Raw genomic sequence first — 20,468 nt, 5'->3', positions numbered from 1 at the left:
ATTGTTGACAAGCATGCACCTGTTAAGAAACTAACTGTGAGAACCATTATATTGCCAATATTTTCAATTGCTATTTCACTAGTGAAGTGGAAAAACTCAAGTGATATTACAACATTGAACAGTGAACCATCATATTTTGGTATAAAGATCTAATAATGAAAGAGAAGGATTGCTGTTTTGAATTTGGTCAAGTTAGTGTGGGAGAGGAGTAAAAACTATTGTTATCCATCAATAATGATAAGCCACCAGGTATAGACAACCTTGATGGGAAACAGAAAATAGTAAAGCACCCTTTGCTGGCTCTAAAAGCCGCCCAATCAGTTTGCTGCCTGTTCTTAGTAAAATGATGGAGGATAGTGTTTGACCAAATACAATGCTATTTTTCAGAGAACAAGTTAACTACTGATTTTCAGCATGCAGATAGAGAAGGACACTCAACTTACACTGCACTGACTCAGATGACTGATGATTGGTTATAAGATGATAGTTGGAGCTGTATTGTTAGATTTCAGTGCAGCCTTTGATGTTATTGATCATAAATAAAAAATAAAAAATACTTGCTATGGCTTTACATCACCTGCCATCACATGGTTGGATAGTTATTTATCCAATAGAACCTAGAGAGTGTTCTTCATTGGAAGCTTCTCTAACATAAAATATGTACAGTGTGGTGTCCCTCAGGGGATGTGCCTTGAGCCATTACTCTTCCCTATTTTTTATGATTTGCCACTGGTCTTACACAAAGCTAGAATGACTATGTATGCGGATGATTCCACACTCATGTCAGCACCCAAAGCCAGTGAGCTCACTGAAAATCTATATAAGGAGTTATAGTCAGTATCATAATGGTGGATTATTAATAAACTCGTCTTAAATACATCTAAAAGTAAAATCATTTTTTTGGTTCAAAACATTCTCTAATATCTAAACCTCAACTGGAGTTGTAAATAAAGGGTGTGACCATTGAGCAAGTCGAGGAAGCTAAACTCCTAGGTATAACATTGGATGGTCAATTATCATTGGCAAGACATATTTACAAAGTCGTTGTGAAGATGGGGAGGGGTATGTCTGTTATAAAAAGAGGTTCCGTGTTTTTGACACAACAATCAACTGTACTAGTTGTTCAGGCTCTGGACTTTTCCCATCTTGATTACTGTCCGTTAATATGGCCAAGTGCAGCAAAGAAAGACCTAGCAAAGCTGCAGCTCGCTCAAAACAGAGCAGCATTCCTTTAACTGCACATGCAGAACTAACATCAACAACATGCATGCCAGTCTTTCCTGGCTGAGGGTTGACAAGAGATTAACTGCTTCTCTTCTAGTATTTATGAGAAATATTACTGTGAAAAAAATTCCAGATTGGGGCCTCCCGAGTGGCGCAGCTGTCTAAGGCACTGCATCCCAGTGGTAGAGGTGTCACTACAGACCTGGGTTCGATCCCAGGCTGTGTCGCAGCCTGCCGCGACCGGGAGACCCATGAGGCGGCGCACAATTGGCCCAGCGTCGTCCGGGTTAGGGGAGGATTTGGCCGGCCGGGATGTCCTTGTGCCATCGCGCTCTAGCGACTCCTTGTGGCGGGCTGGGCGCATGCACGCTGACTTCAGTCGCCAGATGTATGGTGTTTCCTCCGACACATTGGTGCGGCTGGCTTCCGGGTTAAGCGAGCAGTGTATCAAGAAGCAGTGCGCTTTGGCGGGGTTGTGTTTCGGAGGACACATGGCTCTCGACCTTCGCCTCTCCCGAGTCCATATGGGAGTTGCAACGATGGGACAAGGCTGTAACTACCAATTTGATATCACGTAAAACGTACAACCAAAAAATAATTCCAATGTGTTTTGGGTTACCAACCGGTCCTGGCACCGTGGCACCAGAGCCAGACCGAGGCTCCTGCGGTGGATGACTGGTTTCGGCGAGCGGAGGAGACTTGGGACGCTGCCCACGTTCGCCTCCAGCGCGCCGTGCGTCGTCAGAAGGCCAACGCTGACCGCCACCGCAGGGAGGCGCCGGTGTTCATACCGGGGGATCGGGTCTGGCTCTCGACCCGGAATCTGCCCCTCCGCCTGCCCTGCCGGAAGCTGAGCCCGCGGTTTGTGGGGCCGTTTAAAGTCCTGAGGAGAATAAACGAGGTGACATACAGGTTGTTACTCCCCCCTGATTACCGTATTAACCCCTCGTTTCATGTGTCTCTCCTCAGGCCCGGTGGTAGCTGGTCCGCTCCAGGAGTCTGAGGTACGGGAGGTTCCTCCACCTCCTCTGGACATTGAGGGGGCCCCGGCGGTCCGTTCCAACTGGATTCGAGGCGTCGGGTGGGGGGCCTTCAGTATCTCGTGGAGTGGGAGGGGTACGGTCCGGAGGAACGGTGCTGGGTCCCAAGGCGGGACATCCTCGATCCCTCCCTGTTGAGGGATTTCCACCGTCGGCATCCGACTCGCCCTGCTCCGCGTCCTCCTGGCCGTCCCCGAGGCCGGGGTCGACGCACTGCTGGAGCCGCACGTCGGGGGGGGGGGGGGGGGGGGGGGTACTGTCACGACTTCCGCCGAGGCTGCCCCTCCTCCTGGTTTGGGCAGGCTTCAGCATTCGTCGTCACCGGAGTACTCTGGACTTCGGTATTTTACCTCCTGCACCTGACTCCTTCTTTCACACCTCGTCACAGTTTTATACAGAGAAATGATCGCATGGAACTCCCTTCCATCTCCAATTTCTCAAGAAAACAGCAAAATTACCTTTAAAAAAATAGATTAAAAAACAACTCATGGAATGGTGGGGACTGTGAGGACACACACACACACACACACTGTTTGTTGTATTTTAAATGTATGTGACTGTCCTTGTCTATCAATGTATCAGTGATTTGTTACTTGTTATGTTCTGTGCTTTTGTGGACCCCAGGAAGAGTAGCTGCTGCTTCTGCAAAAGCTAATGGGGATCCTAATAAAAAAATAAAAGAATTGACAAATAAATAAAAACAAGTCTCATACCCAAACATCAAGATGCATTTAGCCCATCATAACAAGATGCATTTAGCCCATCATAACAAGATGCATTTAGCCCATCATAACAAGCTCAGTTGGTAGAGCATGGCATTGCAACGCCAGGGTTGTGGGTTAGTTTCCCACGGGGGGCCAGTATGAAAAAAATATAAATAAATAATAATGTATAAATAATAATAATAATAATAATAATATGCCATTTAGCAGACGCTTTTATCCAAAGCGACTTACAGTCATGGTAACCTGGGTGACTGTATGCACTCACTAACTGTAAGTCGCTCTGGATAAGAGCGTCTGCTAAAATGTAAATGTAAGATGCATTTAGCCCATCATAACAAGATGCATTTAGCCCATCATAACTATATTGGTCATTTGTAGTTTCAGCGCAAATATGTGGCCATCTATCTCCCTTCCAGTCAGTGTGTAATAACTTTCATTGCTTCAGTGTGTGTCTGTGACTGCAGCCAGTCAGTGGTACAGTTTCAGCCAGACAACAGTAAAATACTGAGCAGCAAGGTAAGACACTGTGTCCTGATATAACCCCAGTGAGGAAGGAAGAGGAGAGGCTGGCAGAGAGAAGAGACTGGCACATGGAGAGAGAGAGAGAGAGAGAGAGAGAGAGAGAGAGAGAGAGAGAGAGAGAGAGAGAGAGACAGACAGACAGAGAGAGAGAGACAGACAGAGAGAGAGAGACAGAGAGAGAGAGCAAGCTAGAGCAGAGTGGAGAGCTGCAATAAGACATGTGACAGAGGGAGTAAATATCCCAGTGCATAGTTAGCCAACTCAGCAGACAGACTGACAGCACTGGCCTTGATATACAGTACAGTACAGTACAGTACAGTACAGCACTGGCCAGTAGCAGCAGAGATGAGGCTGGGGACAATGCACTAGCAGTAAGATGGGTGTGCACACCAGAGATAGAAGCTTGAAGGGCATGCACAGACTTAGAGCAGTGTGCACAAGCAGAGGATGGGCTTTTGAGTGTGCACTAGGAAAGAGGAACAAGAGAATATGCTAAGGAAGTCAGGCTAAAGGAGTGTGCACAAGGAGAAAGGATCTATCAGGAGCGTGTACGAGGAGAGAGGATCTATCAGAAGCGTGCACAAGGAGAGAGGATCTATCAGGAGCGTGCACGAGGAGAGAGGATCTATCAGGAGCGTGCATGAGGAGAGAGGATCTATCAGGGGTGTGCACCAGGAGAGAGGATCTATCAGAAGCGTGCACGAGGAGAGAGGTGCAATGCTAGAAGAGCATTCACATAGAAAGGAGGCTAAAGAAATGCAGTAGGTCAAGTATTATTAGAGGAGGATGTTGACATGTTGGTAGTCAGTGAATTAGCAGGTCAGGACAGGGCTGTCGGAGGATTAGTGGGTTACGGCTTTGGTGTCTAAATATAGTAAGTACTGTGTCTATTTTTGTGTTGTGTACGTTAGGGTTAGGGAGGGTTAGGACGGGGCTGTATGAAGGTTTTGGTTGTGCCTTCAGAAAGTATTCATACCCCTGGACTTATTCCACATTTTGTTGTGTTACAGCCTGAATTCAAAATGTTTTAAATAAATAAAAAATATTCACCCATCTACACACAATATGCCATAATTACAAAGTGAAAACATGTTCTTGCCATAATATGGACTTGGTCTTTTACCAAATAGGGCTTTCTTCTGTATACCCCCCCCCCCCACACACACACACACACACACACCTTGTCACAACACAACTGATTGGCTCAAACGCATTAAGAAGGAAATAAATTCCACAAATTAACTTTTAAGAAGGCACACCTGTTAATTGAAATGAATTCCAGGTGACTACCTCATGAAGCTGGTTGAGAGAATGCCAAGAGTGTGCAAAGCTATCATCAAGGCAAAGGGTAGCTACTTTGAAGAATCTCAAATACAACATATATTTTGATTTGTTTAACACTTTTTTGGTTACTACATGATTCTATATATATCATTTCATAGTTTTGATGTCTTCACTATTATTCTACAATGTAGAAAATAGTAAGAAAATAAAGAAAAACCCTTTGACTGGTACTGTATATATGTTATATATATATATATATATATATATATATATATATATATATATATATATATATATATATATACTACATGACCAAAAGTATGTGGACAGCTGCTTGTATTACATCTCATTCCAAAATCATGGGCATTAATATGGAGTTGGTCCCCCCTTTGCTGCTATAACAGCCTCCACTCTTCTAGGAAGGCTTTCCACTAGATGTTGGAACATTGCTGTGGGGACTTGCTTCCATTCAGCCACAAGAGCATTAGTGAGATCGGGCACTGATGTTGGGCGATTAGGCCTGGCTCGCAGTCGGCTTTCCAATTCATTCCAAAGGTGTTCGATGGGGTTAAGGTCAGGGCTCTGTGTAGGCCAGTCAAGTTCTTCTACACAGATCTCGACAAACCGTGTGTGTGTGTGTTTGTGTGAATAGTAAACAAAACATTTCACCAACTTTTGTTAGTCCCAACAAGGTCAAACGCTATTTCTAGGGGGTTTAGGGTTAAGGTTAGAATTAGTGTTAGGGTTACAATTAGGTTTAGGGTGAGGAGCTAGGGTTAGTTTTAGGGTTAGGAGCTAGGGCTACTGTGGGTTTAGGGTTAGGGTTAAGTTTAGGTTTCGGGTTAAGGTTAGGGTAAATAGTATTTTGAATGGGACTGAATTGTGACCCCCCACAAGGTTAAATATACAAGACTGTGTGTGTGTGTGTGTGTGTGTGTGTGTGTGTGCGTGTGTGCACACGTGCATGTGTGCGCGTGCGTAACAGGTGGCTGACAACGTGGCAGACACCTTGTGGGCTTGGTTTAATGTAATTGTAAAAAGCTGCCCCACACCACTAAGCAGGGATTTAAACACTGACTGGGGCACAGAAAACAATGACTGTAGGATTAACCTCTTAGGCTGGGAAATGGGACCTTAGTAACACTGCACCATTAACACATGATGGACCACATTAAAGGAAAGGTTGCACGATATATATTCCACAAATCTAACAACGTAGATTGATTATGTTCGATGTAAACTGTCTTTATGCAAAATATATATAATTCTACAACTCTATAGCTACAAGACCTCTTTTTCCCTTCAGCACACAGTGGTCCAATTGAACACTACAGTATATTGTGAACTAAGTATGATTATGTGCCCTGGATTCTGGTATTGGAGCTAATTCTGGTGCTGTGTAAAGATAATTCCCTTTGTGTCGTAGCATTGCCCATCCTATAGCCCATAAATACAGTGAGGGAAAAAAGTATTTGATCCCCTGCTGATTTTGTACGTTTGCCCACTGACAAAGACATGATCAGTCTATAATTTTAATGGTAGGTTATTTGAACAGTGAGAGACAGAATAACAACAACAAAATCCAGAAAAACGCATGTCAAAAATGTTATAAATTGATTTGCATTTTAATGAGGGAAATAAGTATTTGACCCCTCTGCAAAACATGATTTAGTACTTGGTGGCAAAACCCTTGTTGGCAATCACAGAGGTCAGACGTTTCTTGTAGTTGGCCACCAGCTCTTGCACACATCTCAGGAGGGATTTTGTCCCACTCCTCTTTGCAGATCTTCTCCAAGTCATTAAGGTTTCGAGCCTGACGTTTGGCAACTCGAACCTTCAGCTCTCTCCACAGATTTTCTATGGGATTAAGGTCTGCTTCTTCTTGAGCCACTCCTTTGTTGCCTTGGCCGTGTGTTTTGGGTCATTGTCATGCTGGAATACCCATCCACGACCCATTTTCAATGCCCTGGCTGAGGGAAGGAGGTTCTCACCCAAGATTTGACGGTACATGGCCCCCGTCCATCGTCCCTTTGATGCAGTGAAGTTGTCCTGTCCCCTTAGCAGAAAAACACCCCCAAAGCATAATGTTTCCACCTCTATGTTTGACGGTGGGGATGGTGTTCTTGGGGTCATAGGCAGCATTCCTCCTCCTCCAAACATGATGAGTTGAGTTGATGCCAAAGAGCTCGATTTTGGTCTCATCTGATCACAACACTTTCACCCAGTTCTCCTCTGAATCATTCAGATGTTCATTGGCAAACTTCAGACGGGCCTGTATATGTGCTTTCTTGAGCAGGGGGACCTTGCGGGCGCTGCAGGATTTCAGTCCTTCACGGCATAGTGTGTTACCAATTGTTTTCTTGGTGACTATGGTCCCTAGCTGCCTTGAGATCATTGACAAGATCCTCCTGTGTAGTTCTGTGCTGATTCCTCACCGTTCTCAACTCCACGAGGTGAGATCTTGCATGGAGCCCCAGGCCGAGGGAGATTGACAGTTATTTTGTGTTTCTTCCATTTGCGAATAATCGCACCAACTGTTGTCACCTTCTCACCAAGCTGCTTGGCAATGGTCTTGTAGCCCATTCCAGCCTTGTGTAGGTCTACAATCTTGTCCCTGACATCCTTGGAGAGCTCTTTGGTCTTGGCCATGGTGGAGAGTTTGGAATCTGAATGATTGATTGCTTCTGTGGACAGGTGTCTTTTATACAGGTAACAAACTGGGATTAGGAGCACTCCCTTTAAGAGTGTGTTCCTAATCTCAGCTCATTGCCTGTATAAAAGACACCTGGGAGCCAGAAATCTTTCTGATTGAGAGGGGGTCAAATACTTATTTCCCTCATTCAAATGCAAATCAATTTATAACATTTTTGACATGCGTTTTTCTGGATTTTTTTGTTGTTATTCTGTCTCTCACTGTTCAAATAAACCTACCATTAAAATTATAGACTGATCATTTCTTTGTCAGTGGGCAAATGTACAAAATCAGCAGGGGATCAAATACTTTTTTCCCTCACTGTAGCTTATTTCTGTGAGGAAATAATTGAATATGTTTGTGTGAGCGTGTCTGTGCGTGTTCGAGAGCCAGAGAGAGCGAGATAATCTGAGCGTGAGAGCGTGAGAGAGAAACTGAGGGAGAGAGAGGGAGAGAAACTGAGTGGGAAAGAGAGGGAGAGAAACTGAGCAGGAAAGAGGGAGAGAAACTGAGGGAGAGAGAGGGAGAGAAACTGAGGGAGAGAGAGGGAGAGAAACTGAGCGGGAAAGAGAGGGAGAGAAACTGAGCAGGAAAGAGGGAGAGAAACTGAACGGGAGAGAGAGCGAGAGAAACTGACAGAAACTGTAGAGGAGAAGAGCAGACGGAGCAAGATGTCTCTGAACTGATAGGAGCTGATCACCAACTGACAAACCACATGGAGAGCAGAGCAGTGCACAGTGAATCCTAGAACCCTCCATTCTCTGACTGATACTAGGCTATACATAGCCACGTCTGCTAGCTAGGGGTCAATTCAGTTTCTGTTCAGCTAATTCAGGAAGTTAATTGGAAATGGCTTAGAAAACCAGGCAGAAGAACAGATAACACCATCTCTATGCTTGAGTGGCTATTTCTATAGGTCCAGTGACCCCCAAGGCAGCCCTTTACATATCCCCCACCCAAGCAACACTTGATAAGTATTGGTAAAATTGGTTAAAGAAAATTGTGAGAAATAAAAAAATACCAGTTTAATTTAAGGACCCCAAAATTGACAGCTGTGACATATAGATTGCAAAATAGTTGGGAAGAGATTTTTGATGTACCGATTCAATGGCACATGGTTTATGAACTGATACACAAGACAACGCTGGATTAAAAACTTTGAGTTTTTCAGTTTAAATTATTATATACAATTATTGTAATCAATAGAATGTTATATATATGGGGGATACAACCATCCCAGCTCTGCAGATTTTGCTGCGAAGAAACATAATTATTAGATCATTTGTTTTGGTTCTATATGTAGCTTGTTTTTGGTAACAGGTCCAGGAATGGCTGAAGACTTGCAACATTTACCTGGAGCTAACTGAAAATAGCACTGCTAGGTGATTTAAAAAGTCATAGTCAATCGATCAATAATATAATAAAACTCATAGCAAAAATGTTTATCTTTAATTTACAATATGTAGAATCTATGAGAATAGAAAGGTTCAGAACTTTTGTGAAACATCACAGCACAGTTGAAAAATATATGGCAAACAGAAAACAAAACTGGATGGTGTTCAGAGACAGATGGGAGGGGTTGAGTGGAGCTGAAGGATGGGACTAAAAACAAACTATACTGTGTCCGTAAAATGTATATAGTATGTATAAGCTAGAAGTAGAAGCCTAAGTGTTGTTGTCCATAAGTTTACTCCAATTAGGGGAGGGGTGGTAGGGTTAGGGGAAAATAATAAAGGAAAATATACAAGAAAATATATATTTTATAAACATATTTACAAATAATATATATGGGGGATTGGAAATGATGAAGACAATTACATTGATGGAAGCCACAACCTGCAACATTGAATCTGATCTACCCCCTAAAAAAACACTTGATAAGTAGGGATTTTACATATGGTAAACTCTGTCTGTGTGTGTGTGTGGTACCAGACAGGCCTAATTAAATGCACAGCTGTTTGTTGCTAAGCCGGTTACCAGGGGCTTTAAGGCACAGAGACCAGGCTTTACCCCTCTTCACCCCTCACCCATCCTCCTCTACCTCACCCCTCTTCACCCCTCACCCATCCTCCTCTACCTCACCCCTCTTCACCCCTCACCCATCCTCCTGTACCTCACCCCTCTTCACCCTTCACCCACCCCCCTCTCTCACCCCTCTTCACCCCTCACCCATCCTTCTCCTCTACTTCACCCCTCTTCACCCTTCACCCTTCACCAATCCACCTCACTCCTCTTCACCCTCACCCATCTCCCTCTGCCTCACCCCTCTTCACCCTCAACCATCGCCCTCTACCTCCTCTACCGCACCCCTCATCCATTCACCCCAACCTCCTTTACCGCAACCCTCCCCCTCTACCTCACCTCTTGACGGGATCTACTAGATTTGCTTTACCTAGCAAGACATATAGTGGGGAGAACAAGTATTTGATACACTGCCGATTTTGCAGGTTTTCCTTCTTACAAAGCATGTAGAGGTCTGTAATTTTTATCATAGGTACACTTCAACTGTGAGAGGCGGAATCTAAAACGAAAATCCAGAAAATCACATTGTATGATTTTTAAGTAATTCATTTGCATTTTATTGCATGACATAAGTATTTGATCACCTACCAACCAGTAAGAATTCCGGCTCTCACAGACCTGTTAGTTTTTCTTTAAGAAGCCCTCCTGTTCTCCACTCATTACCTGTATTAACTGCACCTGTTTGAACTCGTTACCTGTATAAAAGACACCTGTCCACACACTCAATCAAACAGACTCCAACCTCTCCACAATGGCCAAGACCAGAGAGCTGTGGAAGGACATCAGGGATAAAATTGTAGACCTGCACAAGGCTGGGATGGGCTACAGGACAATAGGCAAGCAGCTTGGTGAGAAGGCAACAACTGTTGGCGCAATTATTAGAAAATGGAAGTTCAAGATGACGGTCAATCACCCTCGGTCTGGGGCTCCATGCAAGATCTCACCTCGTGGGGCATCAATGATCATGAGGAAGGTGAGGGATCAGCCCAGAACTACACGGCAGGACCTGGTCAATGACCTGAAGAGAGCTGGGACCACAGTCTCAAAGAAAACCATTAGTAACACACTACGCCGTCATGGATTAAAATCCTGCAGCGCACGCAAGGTCCCCCTGCTCAAGTCAGCGCATGTCCAGGCCCGTCTGAAGTTTGCCAATGACCATCTGCATGATCCAGAGGAGGAATGGGAGAAGGTCATGTGGTCTGATGAGCCAAAAATAGAGCTTTTTGGTCTAAACTCCACTCGCCGTGTTTGGAGGAAGAAGAAGGATGAGTACAACCCCAAGAACACCATCCCAACCGTGAAGCATGGAGGTGGAAACATCATTCTTTGGGGATGCTTTTCTGCAAAGGGGACAGGATGACTGCACCGTATTGAGGGGAGGATGGATGGGGCCATGTATCGTGACATCTTGGCCAACAACCTCCTTCCCTCAGTAAGAGCATTGAAGATGGGTCGTGGCAGGGTCTTCCAGCATGACAATGACCCGAAACACACAGCCAGGGCAACTAAGGAGTGGCTCTGTAAGAAGCATCTCAAGGTCCTGGAGTGGCCTAGGCAGTCTCCAGACCTGAACCCAATAGAAAATCTTTGGAGGGAGCTGAAAGTCCGTATTGCCCAGCGACAGCCCCGAAACCTGAAGGATCTGGAGAAGGTCTGTATGGAGGAGTGGGCCAAAATCCCTGCTGCAGTGTGTGCAAACCTGATCAAGACCTACAGGAAACGTATGGTCTCTGTAATTGCAAACAAAGGTTTCTGTACCAAATATTAAGTTCTGCTTTTTTGATGTATCAAATACTTATGACATGCAATAAAATGCAAATGAATTACTTTAAAAATCATACAATGTGATTTTCGGGATTTTTGTTTTAGATTCCGTCTCTCACAGTTGAAGTGTACCTATGATAAAAATTACAGACCTCTACATGCTTTGTAAGTAGGAAAACCTGCAAAATCGGCAGTGTATCAAATACTTGTTCTCCCCACTGTATAATAGGCAAGATACAGAGACGGATGTAGGGACATACGGCCAAGGGTTGAGAGAGTTCTTATGGGTCCAAACTGCTGCAGAAGACTCTTGATTTACCACCACCAGCTGTCCTGCCAGGCACCACAACACCAAGTCCATGTTTTCCTGGGAGATGCTGCTTTCCGCCTACATGAGAACCTGATGCGCCCTTATTCAGGTATGTTGATAATAGAATGTTGGAACCAATTTCACTTTTTCTATTTCTAATTTCCCTTGTTACTGCATACATGTATGCACATCTATATGAGAAATGCCATTTATTATCAAGGCTTTTGGAATATGATTCCTGGAAAATGGTATGTTCTTATTTTCTTGGACCAAATAGGCTATATTTATAGGCTATAGTTACCTCTCATTCACAGGTGTCCATCTCAATGAATCTGGGCATACCTACAACTACCGCCACTCTCGTTGTCCTAGAGAATGCATTCGGCATAATGGCTGCAAGGATGAGGATTCTTGTTCGGCCGATCGAGTGTACCCCTGAAAATGCTAAGGACATTCTGAAGGCATGTCTGACCCTCCAAAACTACCTGTCCTCCACAAATGAAGCTCATGAGCCGAATGCAAGATACGTGTCTCCTGCTTTTGCGGACACGCCACTCCCGTCTGGCAACTACCAACCTGGAGAGTGGAAGAGGGTTGGCAGGGGACAAATATCTCCAAGAGCCAGGGAAACTATCTTGTGCCAGGGTGACACGGCTTGCAAGCGAAACAAGAAACAAGCTCAGGGACGTCTTCTCCCCCCCTGGACATGGCAGAAAGACATGGTTAGGAGAGGACAACTCAACCCAAGACCAGCCAATCATACAGAATAGGCCTTTGTTCGGACTGCTCACACACACCCCCCTTGATGGAGGCACACATTCTTTGTGTGCACTGTGAACCAAAGTACTTTGTACTAAAATGTAGTTTTAATCTTGCTAATAAAAATAAACTGGATTTTCATGATGTCTGTGTGCAGCAATTTAGATTAGTTTGAACTACACAAGTAGAAGATAGCCAGTAAAGTCTGCGGCACACAGCTCTTCTCAACGCTGTCAGCACTTGATGTTCAAATAGAATGCATTGAAACACCTTGTATCGAGATGAAGAAACAGAGCTTTTTCAAAAAATTGACCTTTATTCTTGCATCTGGGCTCTGAAAGTAAACCACAATACAACGGTGTCTGCTAAGAACAGACACGTAAACAACGTGCCAATTAAATATAATTAAAGTGTCAGACAAATGCAATTATTTGTACAATAGTACAAATGTGTCCATGAAAAACAGACATGTAAACAAAAGTGTCTATGTAATAAAATGAAAGTGTCTAGTGTCTGACTCCTGAGATGTCTGAACAACAATAACAAGTTGTTAATGTCACTGTGGTCCCGGTCGTTCGGTCCATGTCCTATTCTTGAAGTCATGCACAAACTCATGCAGCTGGTGATCGAATTCCTCCCGGAGTTTTGGCGATAGTTCATCCATGAAATCAGCTATAGGTGCCAGGGCCCTGTGGAGAGGATGAGAAGAGGGGGGAAATGTTAGGTCTGTGGAGAGCAGTGTGCATGGGGAGGAGAGGAGGGAAAAAAGACAACAGAAGACAGGAAAGGGAATAAAGAAATAAAGAAATTATTTACCTCTGGGACAAGCTGGTGGCTCAATGCATGACGTTCTCCAGATCTTGAGATCGGTCTTTGCAATGCTTTTGCGAGTGATGTGTCAAGGGCTGAGTCTGCAGCTCTTTCCTCCCTTCTTCTCACAACCCTGCTACTATTGCTGCTGCTCTGTGGCATTGGTGAGGAGCTAGCCAGTGGAGTAGGTCTTGGAGGTGGGCCCAGGATAGAGCTTCCCAGGTCCTACAAAGAGATGGTTTCCCATTCTGCACTGCAGCTCAGTGCGGGAGATGGGCTGGGGGCCGATGACCAGTCAGTGCTGGGGGTCAGTGAAGAGGCAATGCTGGGGAGCAGAGAACACAACCTGGTGCTGCCACCATTCACTTTGTGTTTGTGCCTTGAAAAATTAAAAAAGTAGAGGACTATTTAGTACACATAATCAAACCATCCAAAACGATCAATGAACAACATATCAAATATCATTAACCGAGAATAAAATGTTGCAAATGTTTGAGTAGAGTTGAGTAGGCCTAGCTACTCAAAGCAGAGTTGAGTAGGCCTAGCTACTCAAAGCAGAGTTGAGTAGGCCTAGCTACTCAAAGCAGAGTTGAGTAGGCCTAGCTACTCAAAGCAGAGTTGAGTAGGCCTAGCTACTCAACTCTGCTCAAACATTTGCAACATTTTAGCTAGCTGGACCTTGATACCGAACTTAGACTTTGGTGTTACCAATGTGGGACACTTATGATTTTCTTTCTCTGACAAAATGATGTTTGATCAAAAAGTTGTAAAGATCTTTAGTTTAGTTGGTTGGCTTGCTTGCTTGCTTTCGCTGCATGAGTATTCTGCTAGGCTAGCTAGCGCTACTTTTCCTCGACTACAATAGAAAATACAACATACCTCATTCTCTGGTGAAGACGGCATGTTGCTTTCCATCTTGCTTCCTTCTGTACCTCCTCGGCCAAGCAATGTTTGAAGTTGTCGTTCGCCATGTTGAGAAGAAGAAGAAACTCGCGTCACCCCTACAGTTGACCAATCGCCAACGAAGGAGTGTAGACTTCGGCTACCAAACTTCGGTTTGCCTCGAGAAAAAATGTTGTGTGCACGAAAAGATGAACAAAACCATTGCTGAAGACCAAAACGAACCAAAACATCACAAAATGTCTTCATAATATATACACGAACTGTTCCGGATGGGAAGCATGAGGACGCCTTAACTGAGAGGTGGAGGACAGAGAGAGAAAGGAAGGAAGAAGAGAAGGAGAGCTAGGCAGAGAGACTGGGAGAGGATGAGAATAGAGAGGGAGGACTAGAAGGACATCAAAAGGTAAAGATAATATAAAGAGCAGGGGAGAGAGATGGTAGAAGTGGGGAGTGGAGGTTTATGTAGAGCCTACATTTTTCTATGTGTTTGGGCTAAGGTGAGGCTGATGGAAAGGGATGGGTGAGTGAACTTCACACCTGATAATTCGATTTAGTGACTTGGATAATTCCCATTATATTAATGAAAACTGGGTTATGAAATATTTAAAGCCTGCCTGGTGGGTGGGCGCAGGCATGCTGGTGTGGAGCAGGGAAAGTAGTGAGGCGGACCATAGGAGGGGCGACATGTGCAAAACGCTTCAGTAAATCAATAATGCATCAAGTCCCACCATGCCCCACACCATAGTTCTACAATGGTGATACATGCTTACAAGCCAGACAAATATACAGATCAAGTACACACACAACAAACAAGCACTCACTAACACACACACACACACACACACACACACTACCCCCCCCCCCCCCATAGACTCCCTGCTGTGTCCTCCCACAGATTGGCCCTCCAACTCTAGTTAACAAGGACCCCCTTTACAGCAGACATGAAAAACAGGCACACCTTCGGACGCCTATTAAGTGGTGTTACAGAGGAATAATCCATCATTAAAACATGCCCAGAGCGAAGGAAGGGTCCAACACTGAAACCCACTGATTTAATGGAGTGCCTCAGGCAAGCTAGAGAGGCCAGAGGTCCCTGTATCCCCCCTTTTAAGAGCACAACAGACCTGTCTGCCTCTCTCCCCTAAAACACACTGCAGCCTGATGGAGGCATTATTCACTCTCACCGTGTCTTTGTTGAGTGTATCTGGAGGGGCCACTTAGACAGAACCTCTTACAGTAAGTGCAGACAACAAGACGTCTGAGTTACAAGCCACAGTAATACAATACATTTAATCCAACAATATATTGACATATGATGAACATCTTTCCCCTGAGGGCGTCTTGGGGAATAATTGGCAAATGTATTGCTCAATGAGCACAATGTGAACAAATGTCTGATGGACTATCCATGTCTGTAGAGTGGAGGGTTTACAGTGATTGATGGACTATCCATGTCTGTAGAGTGGAGGGTTTACAACACACGTGTCAAACTCATTCCACAGAGGGCCGAGTATCTGCAAGTTTTCGCTCCACCCTTGTACTTGATTGATGAATTAAGGGCACTAATTAGTATGGAACTCCCCTCACCTGGTTGTCTAGGTCTGAATTGAAAGGGAAAAACAAAAACCTGCAGACACTCGGCCCTCCGTGGAATGAGTGTCACACCCTGGCTCTGGGGACTCTATATGTTGAGCCAGGGTGTGTAGATTCTATGTGTTGTTGTTCTATGTCGGGATTCTAGTATTGTGTTTTCTATGTTGGCCAGTATGGTTCTCAATCAGAGGCAACGAGTATCAGCTGTTGCTTGTTGTCTCTGATTGGGAGCCATACTTAAGCAGCCAGTTTTCCCACAGTAGTTGTGGGATCTTGTTCCGTGTTCCGTATGGTTTTTTGTAGCCAAGGACTTCACGTGTCGTTATCGTTTGTTGTTTTGTTTATTGTGTTGTACACTTAATAAAATAAGTATGTTCGCTCATCACGCTGCGCCTTGGTCCACTCCGTTCAACGATCGTGACAGAAGATCCCACCATACCAGGACCAAGCAGCGTGTCCAGGAGCAGGCAGCCTGGACGTGGGAGCAGATAGTGGACGGGCAGGGGTCCTGGACCTGGGAGGAAATCCAGGCCGGGATGGATCGCCGTCCGTGGAAGGAGACGGTGGAGGCGCGACGGAGAGAGGAGCAATGGCGTCAACAGTGTCGTCGTCGGACGGACGAGAGGCAACCCCAAAAAATGTTTAGGGGGGGGGCACACGGCATGGGCGACGGGGCAGCAGGAGGCAGCTACAGGGCGTATTGGGAGGTTGAGTGATGAGGCCACCAGGTTAAGGGGGCTATTGGTCCAGAGGGAGCAGGAGTTAGTGGTTCAGAGGGTGGAGCTACTGGAGGCGATAAGGGAGAAGGTGAGAGTAGAGGCACGGCGAGAGGAACTGTGTAGGCAGCTGAGGGAGCGGAGGGTTATGAAGAAACCCAGTCCCGCTCCTCACACCAAGCAAGTGGTGTGCGTCACCAGTCCGGTCCGGCCCGTTCCTGCTCCCCGCACTAAGTTGATGGTGCGCGTCGCCAGCCCGGCCCGGCCTGTTCCTGCCCCTCGCACCAAGCCTACGGTGCGCGTCGCCAGCCCGGCCCGGCCTGTTCCTGCTCCCCGCACCAAGCCAATGGTGCGCGTCGCCAGCCCGGCCCGGCCTGTTCCTGCTCCCCGCACCAAGCTAATGGTGCGCGTCGCCAGCCCGGCCCGGCCTGTTCCTGCTCCCCGCACCAAGCTAATGGTGCGCGTCGCCAGCCCGGCCCGGCCTGTTCCTGCTCCCCGCACCAAGCTAATGGTGCGCGTCGCCAGCCCGGCCCGGCCTGTTCCTGCCACTCGCACCAAGCCTACGGTGCGCGTCGCCAGCCCGGCCCGGCCTGTTCCTGCCACTCGCACCAAGCCTACGGTGCGCGTCGCCAGCCCGGCCCGGCCTGTTCCTGCCACTCGCACCAAGCCTACGGTGCGCGTCGCCAGCCCGGCCCGGCCTGTTCCTGCCACTCGCACCAAGCCTACGGTGCGCGTCGCCAGCCCGGCCCGGCCTGTTCCTGCCACTCGCACCAAGCCAGGGGTGCGAGTCGTCAGCCCGGTACGGCCCGTTCCTGCTCCACGCACCAAGCCAGGGGTGCGAGTCGTCAGCCCGGCCCGGCCTGTTCCTGCCACTCGCACCAAGCCTATGGTGCGCGTCGCCAGCCCGGCCTGTTCCTGCCACTCGCACCAAGCCAGGGGTGCGAGTCGTCAGCCCGGTACGGCCCGTTCCTGCTCCACGCACCAAGCCAGGGGTGCGCATCGTCAGCCCGGTCCGGCCAGTTGCTGCTCCACGCACCAAGCCAGGGGTGCGCATCGTCAGCCCGGTCCGGCCCGTTCCTGCTCCACGCACCAAGCCAGGGGTGCGCGTCATCAGTCCGGCACAACCCGTGCCTGGGTTACCGGTGCCTGGTCAGGTACCGGTCAGCTGCTCCACACCGGAGCTTAAGCAATCCGCTCCTACGATGTCCAGTCCAGCTCCAGCCAGCGGGGCCAGACCGGACCAGGGGCGCTACGGGGGGATGGTTGAAGGGTGGTGGTCAAGCCCGGAGCCGGAACCGCCTCCGAGGAGGAATGCCCACCCAGCCCTCCCCTGTTTGGTTTATGTTGAGGCGCGGTCGCAGTCCGCGCCTTTGGGGGGGGGGGGGTACTGTCACACCCTGGCTCTGGGGACTCTATATGTTGAGCCAGGGTGTGTAGATTCTATGTGTTGTTGTTCTATGTCGGGATTCTAGTATTGTGTTTTCTATGTTGGCCAGTATGGTTCTCAATCAGAGGCAACGAGTATCAGCTGTTGCTTGTTGTCTCTGATTGGGAGCCATACTTAAGCAGCCAGTTTTCCCACAGTAGTTGTGGGATCTTGTTCCGTATGGTTTTTTGTAGCCAAGGACTTCACGTGTCGTTATCGTTTGTTGTTTTGTTTATTGTGTTGTACACTTAATAAAATAAGTATGTTCGCTCATCACGCTGCGCCTTGGTCCACTCCGTTCAACGATCGTGACAATGAGTTTGACACCCCTGGTTTACAGTGATTGATGGACTATCCATGTCTGTAGAGTGGAGGGTTTACAGTGATTATGTAAGCTCTAAACCACAGGGAGACTCTCTGGAGCTCTCCGTCTGTCTGTCCCCAAGCTCTGAGCCTGTTACAGACAAAATAAGTGTTTTTTGTGTGTTTGTGTGCGTATGTGTATGTGTTAGGGGGGGGGGGGGGGCTGCTGAGGGGAGGACGGAGTAAATGAAATGGCATCTAATACATGTGTTTGATGTATTTGATATCATTCCACTGATTCCGCTCCAGCCATTACCACGAGCCCGTCCTCCCCAATTAAGGTGCCACCAACCTCCTGTGGTGTATGTGTACGTTACAGTCAGATTACTGTGTCCTAACATGTGGCTGTTGTTCTTGCATGGTGTGAAAGATACTTTGGAACAAAGCCTGAGGTGTTGTGGTGGAAAATACATTGTGAAATTCACAACACAATCTGAACATTCACGTCTCCTGTGAATATTGTTTCCCCAATGTGTTTACACATCTATATTTTCATAATTTTTTCCCCGAGGTGAGTCTCACCGGTTTGGGCATCTTTGTCCTCTCTCCAGCCTTGCCCTTCTGCTGAGAAAATGCAAAGAAATCGTCCTCCGTCTCGTTGCCTCGCCCTTGGCTCCACTGCCTGGAGGAGAGAGCAGATCAGTTATTATTAACACTATAAATAACAGAGGAGAGAGCAGATCAGTTATTATTAACACTATAAATAACAGAGGAGAGAGCAGATCAGTTATTATTAACACTATAAATAACAGAGGAGAGAGCATATCAGTTATTATTAACACTATAAATAACAGAGGAGAGAGCAGATCAGTTATTATTAACACTATATATATATATAACAGAGGAGAGCGCAGATCAGTTATTATTAACACTATAAATAACACGCGATAGCGAGAGAGATCATTTTTTTTAAATAACATCGATGTCAGTGAGGATTGACAGTTGAGGATGACAAAACTCATGTAAAAAACCTTCACATTTGAAATTATTTTGTATTGAGTCAGTTGTAGTGGTTACTACACTTCCCAACTGAAAACATATGCTGGCTCCTGAACAACAACTCCAAACAGCGAGAAGAGAAAATGGGAGGGAGGGAGGGGGAGGGATAGAGCACCAGCGGTAGGTAGGCCTTGAAGTAGTCCCTGTGGTGCCAGGGCCATGAGATGGCGAAGGCCAGAAATAGGCTCTGCTAATGAAGTAACGAAAGTCATCCCAGAGAGAGAGAGCAGAGAGATGTGATAGCAGTCAGCCAGGCAGGCAGGCAGGGCTGCAGAACTAAGCAGCAGCAGCAGCGCTTTAAGGAAATGAGGAGCAGGCTTACTGAGGGACGGTAATCTGACTCTATCTTTACCTCTCTCTCTCTCTCTCTCTCTCTCTCTCCCTAGCAGAGACTGGGGGAACAGATATACTGCAGTGTGATAGGGGAGGTAGAGAACCCAAGCTGGGCCTGCCCCACTTACCTGGCACAGAGGAGATAAAGGAGTGGACAGACTAGAGAGTGATGGTGGCAGAAGCTCCACATTGCTTCCTAACTTAAACTTTCTCCCTCATTGAGCACAAAGAAGACAATAAGGTTATTCTAACTTCTGAGTGAGAATGCCCCTTTTGAAGGACACAGGAACTATTTTAGATAAGGTATTGAGTCTACACCTCTACTTTTAAATCTCCCTCTTTTGTCTCCCTTTAATCTCCCTCATAAATGACAGGGTGTAGTCAAGTCCCTGGACTCCCTGGTCCCTATCTAAAGCAGGACTGCGTTTAGTAGGGCACAACGTTGTGGTACGCTGAGGTAGAAATATATCAGGAAAGACATGCCTCTCTAACATGTATAGGAAGCAATCATATCTATCACCGTCCTCAACGTGACACAGGTGCTTAGATTTCATCACTAGAGCAGGACTGATTTCTATATATTCTAGCTAATTATATTAGTCTCTATAAGGACCTCTGGTGGGTCTTTGGGAGAAAGATGACCTGTGATTTCCCCACCCACCTCAGGGCAGCCTTAACCTGTGACTTTGTGACATCAGTAACTAGCATCCGGTGCCAAACATAGGTACTCCCTGTTTACCCCACTCACTTATAAACCTGCCTGGCAGAGAAAAGCTATAATCCTGTCTGCAGTGTGTGTGTGTGTGTGTGTGTGTGTGTGTGTGTGTGTGTGTGTGTGTGTGTGTGTGTGTGTATGTATGTGTGTGTGTGTGTGTGTGTGTGTTACCTGACCCCTCCATTCACCAAAGCCTGAGCGTCACTCTCAAATGGACACAGCTTCCAGGTCACAATTCATACGGAAAGTAACAGGCTCTGGCTCT

The 20,468-nt window shown here is 46.5% G+C and overlaps 1 protein-coding gene across 1 annotated transcript in view; it reads right to left on the bottom strand.

Moving 5' to 3' along the window:
* The window catches only part of LOC311143589 (radixin), a 60,493-nt gene extending 41,788 nt beyond the window's left edge, over window positions 1–18,705 (bottom strand). The window contains exon 1 of the mRNA XM_084179439.1: window positions 18,679–18,705. Within this exon, the coding sequence (XP_084035565.1) occupies window positions 18,679–18,690 (12 nt within the window). The 5' untranslated portion in view covers window positions 18,691–18,705. The remainder of the gene's footprint in view (window positions 1–18,678) is intronic.
* Between the last annotated feature and the right edge of the window lie 1,763 nt (window positions 18,706–20,468).

This window comes from Coregonus lavaretus, assembly GCF_964263955.1.
Source record: "Coregonus lavaretus genome assembly, chromosome: 16".
Taxonomy (NCBI): Eukaryota; Metazoa; Chordata; class Actinopteri; order Salmoniformes; family Salmonidae; genus Coregonus; species Coregonus lavaretus.
Note: the sequence above shows the minus strand (reverse complement) of the source record. Positions and strands in the feature narration are given on the sequence as shown.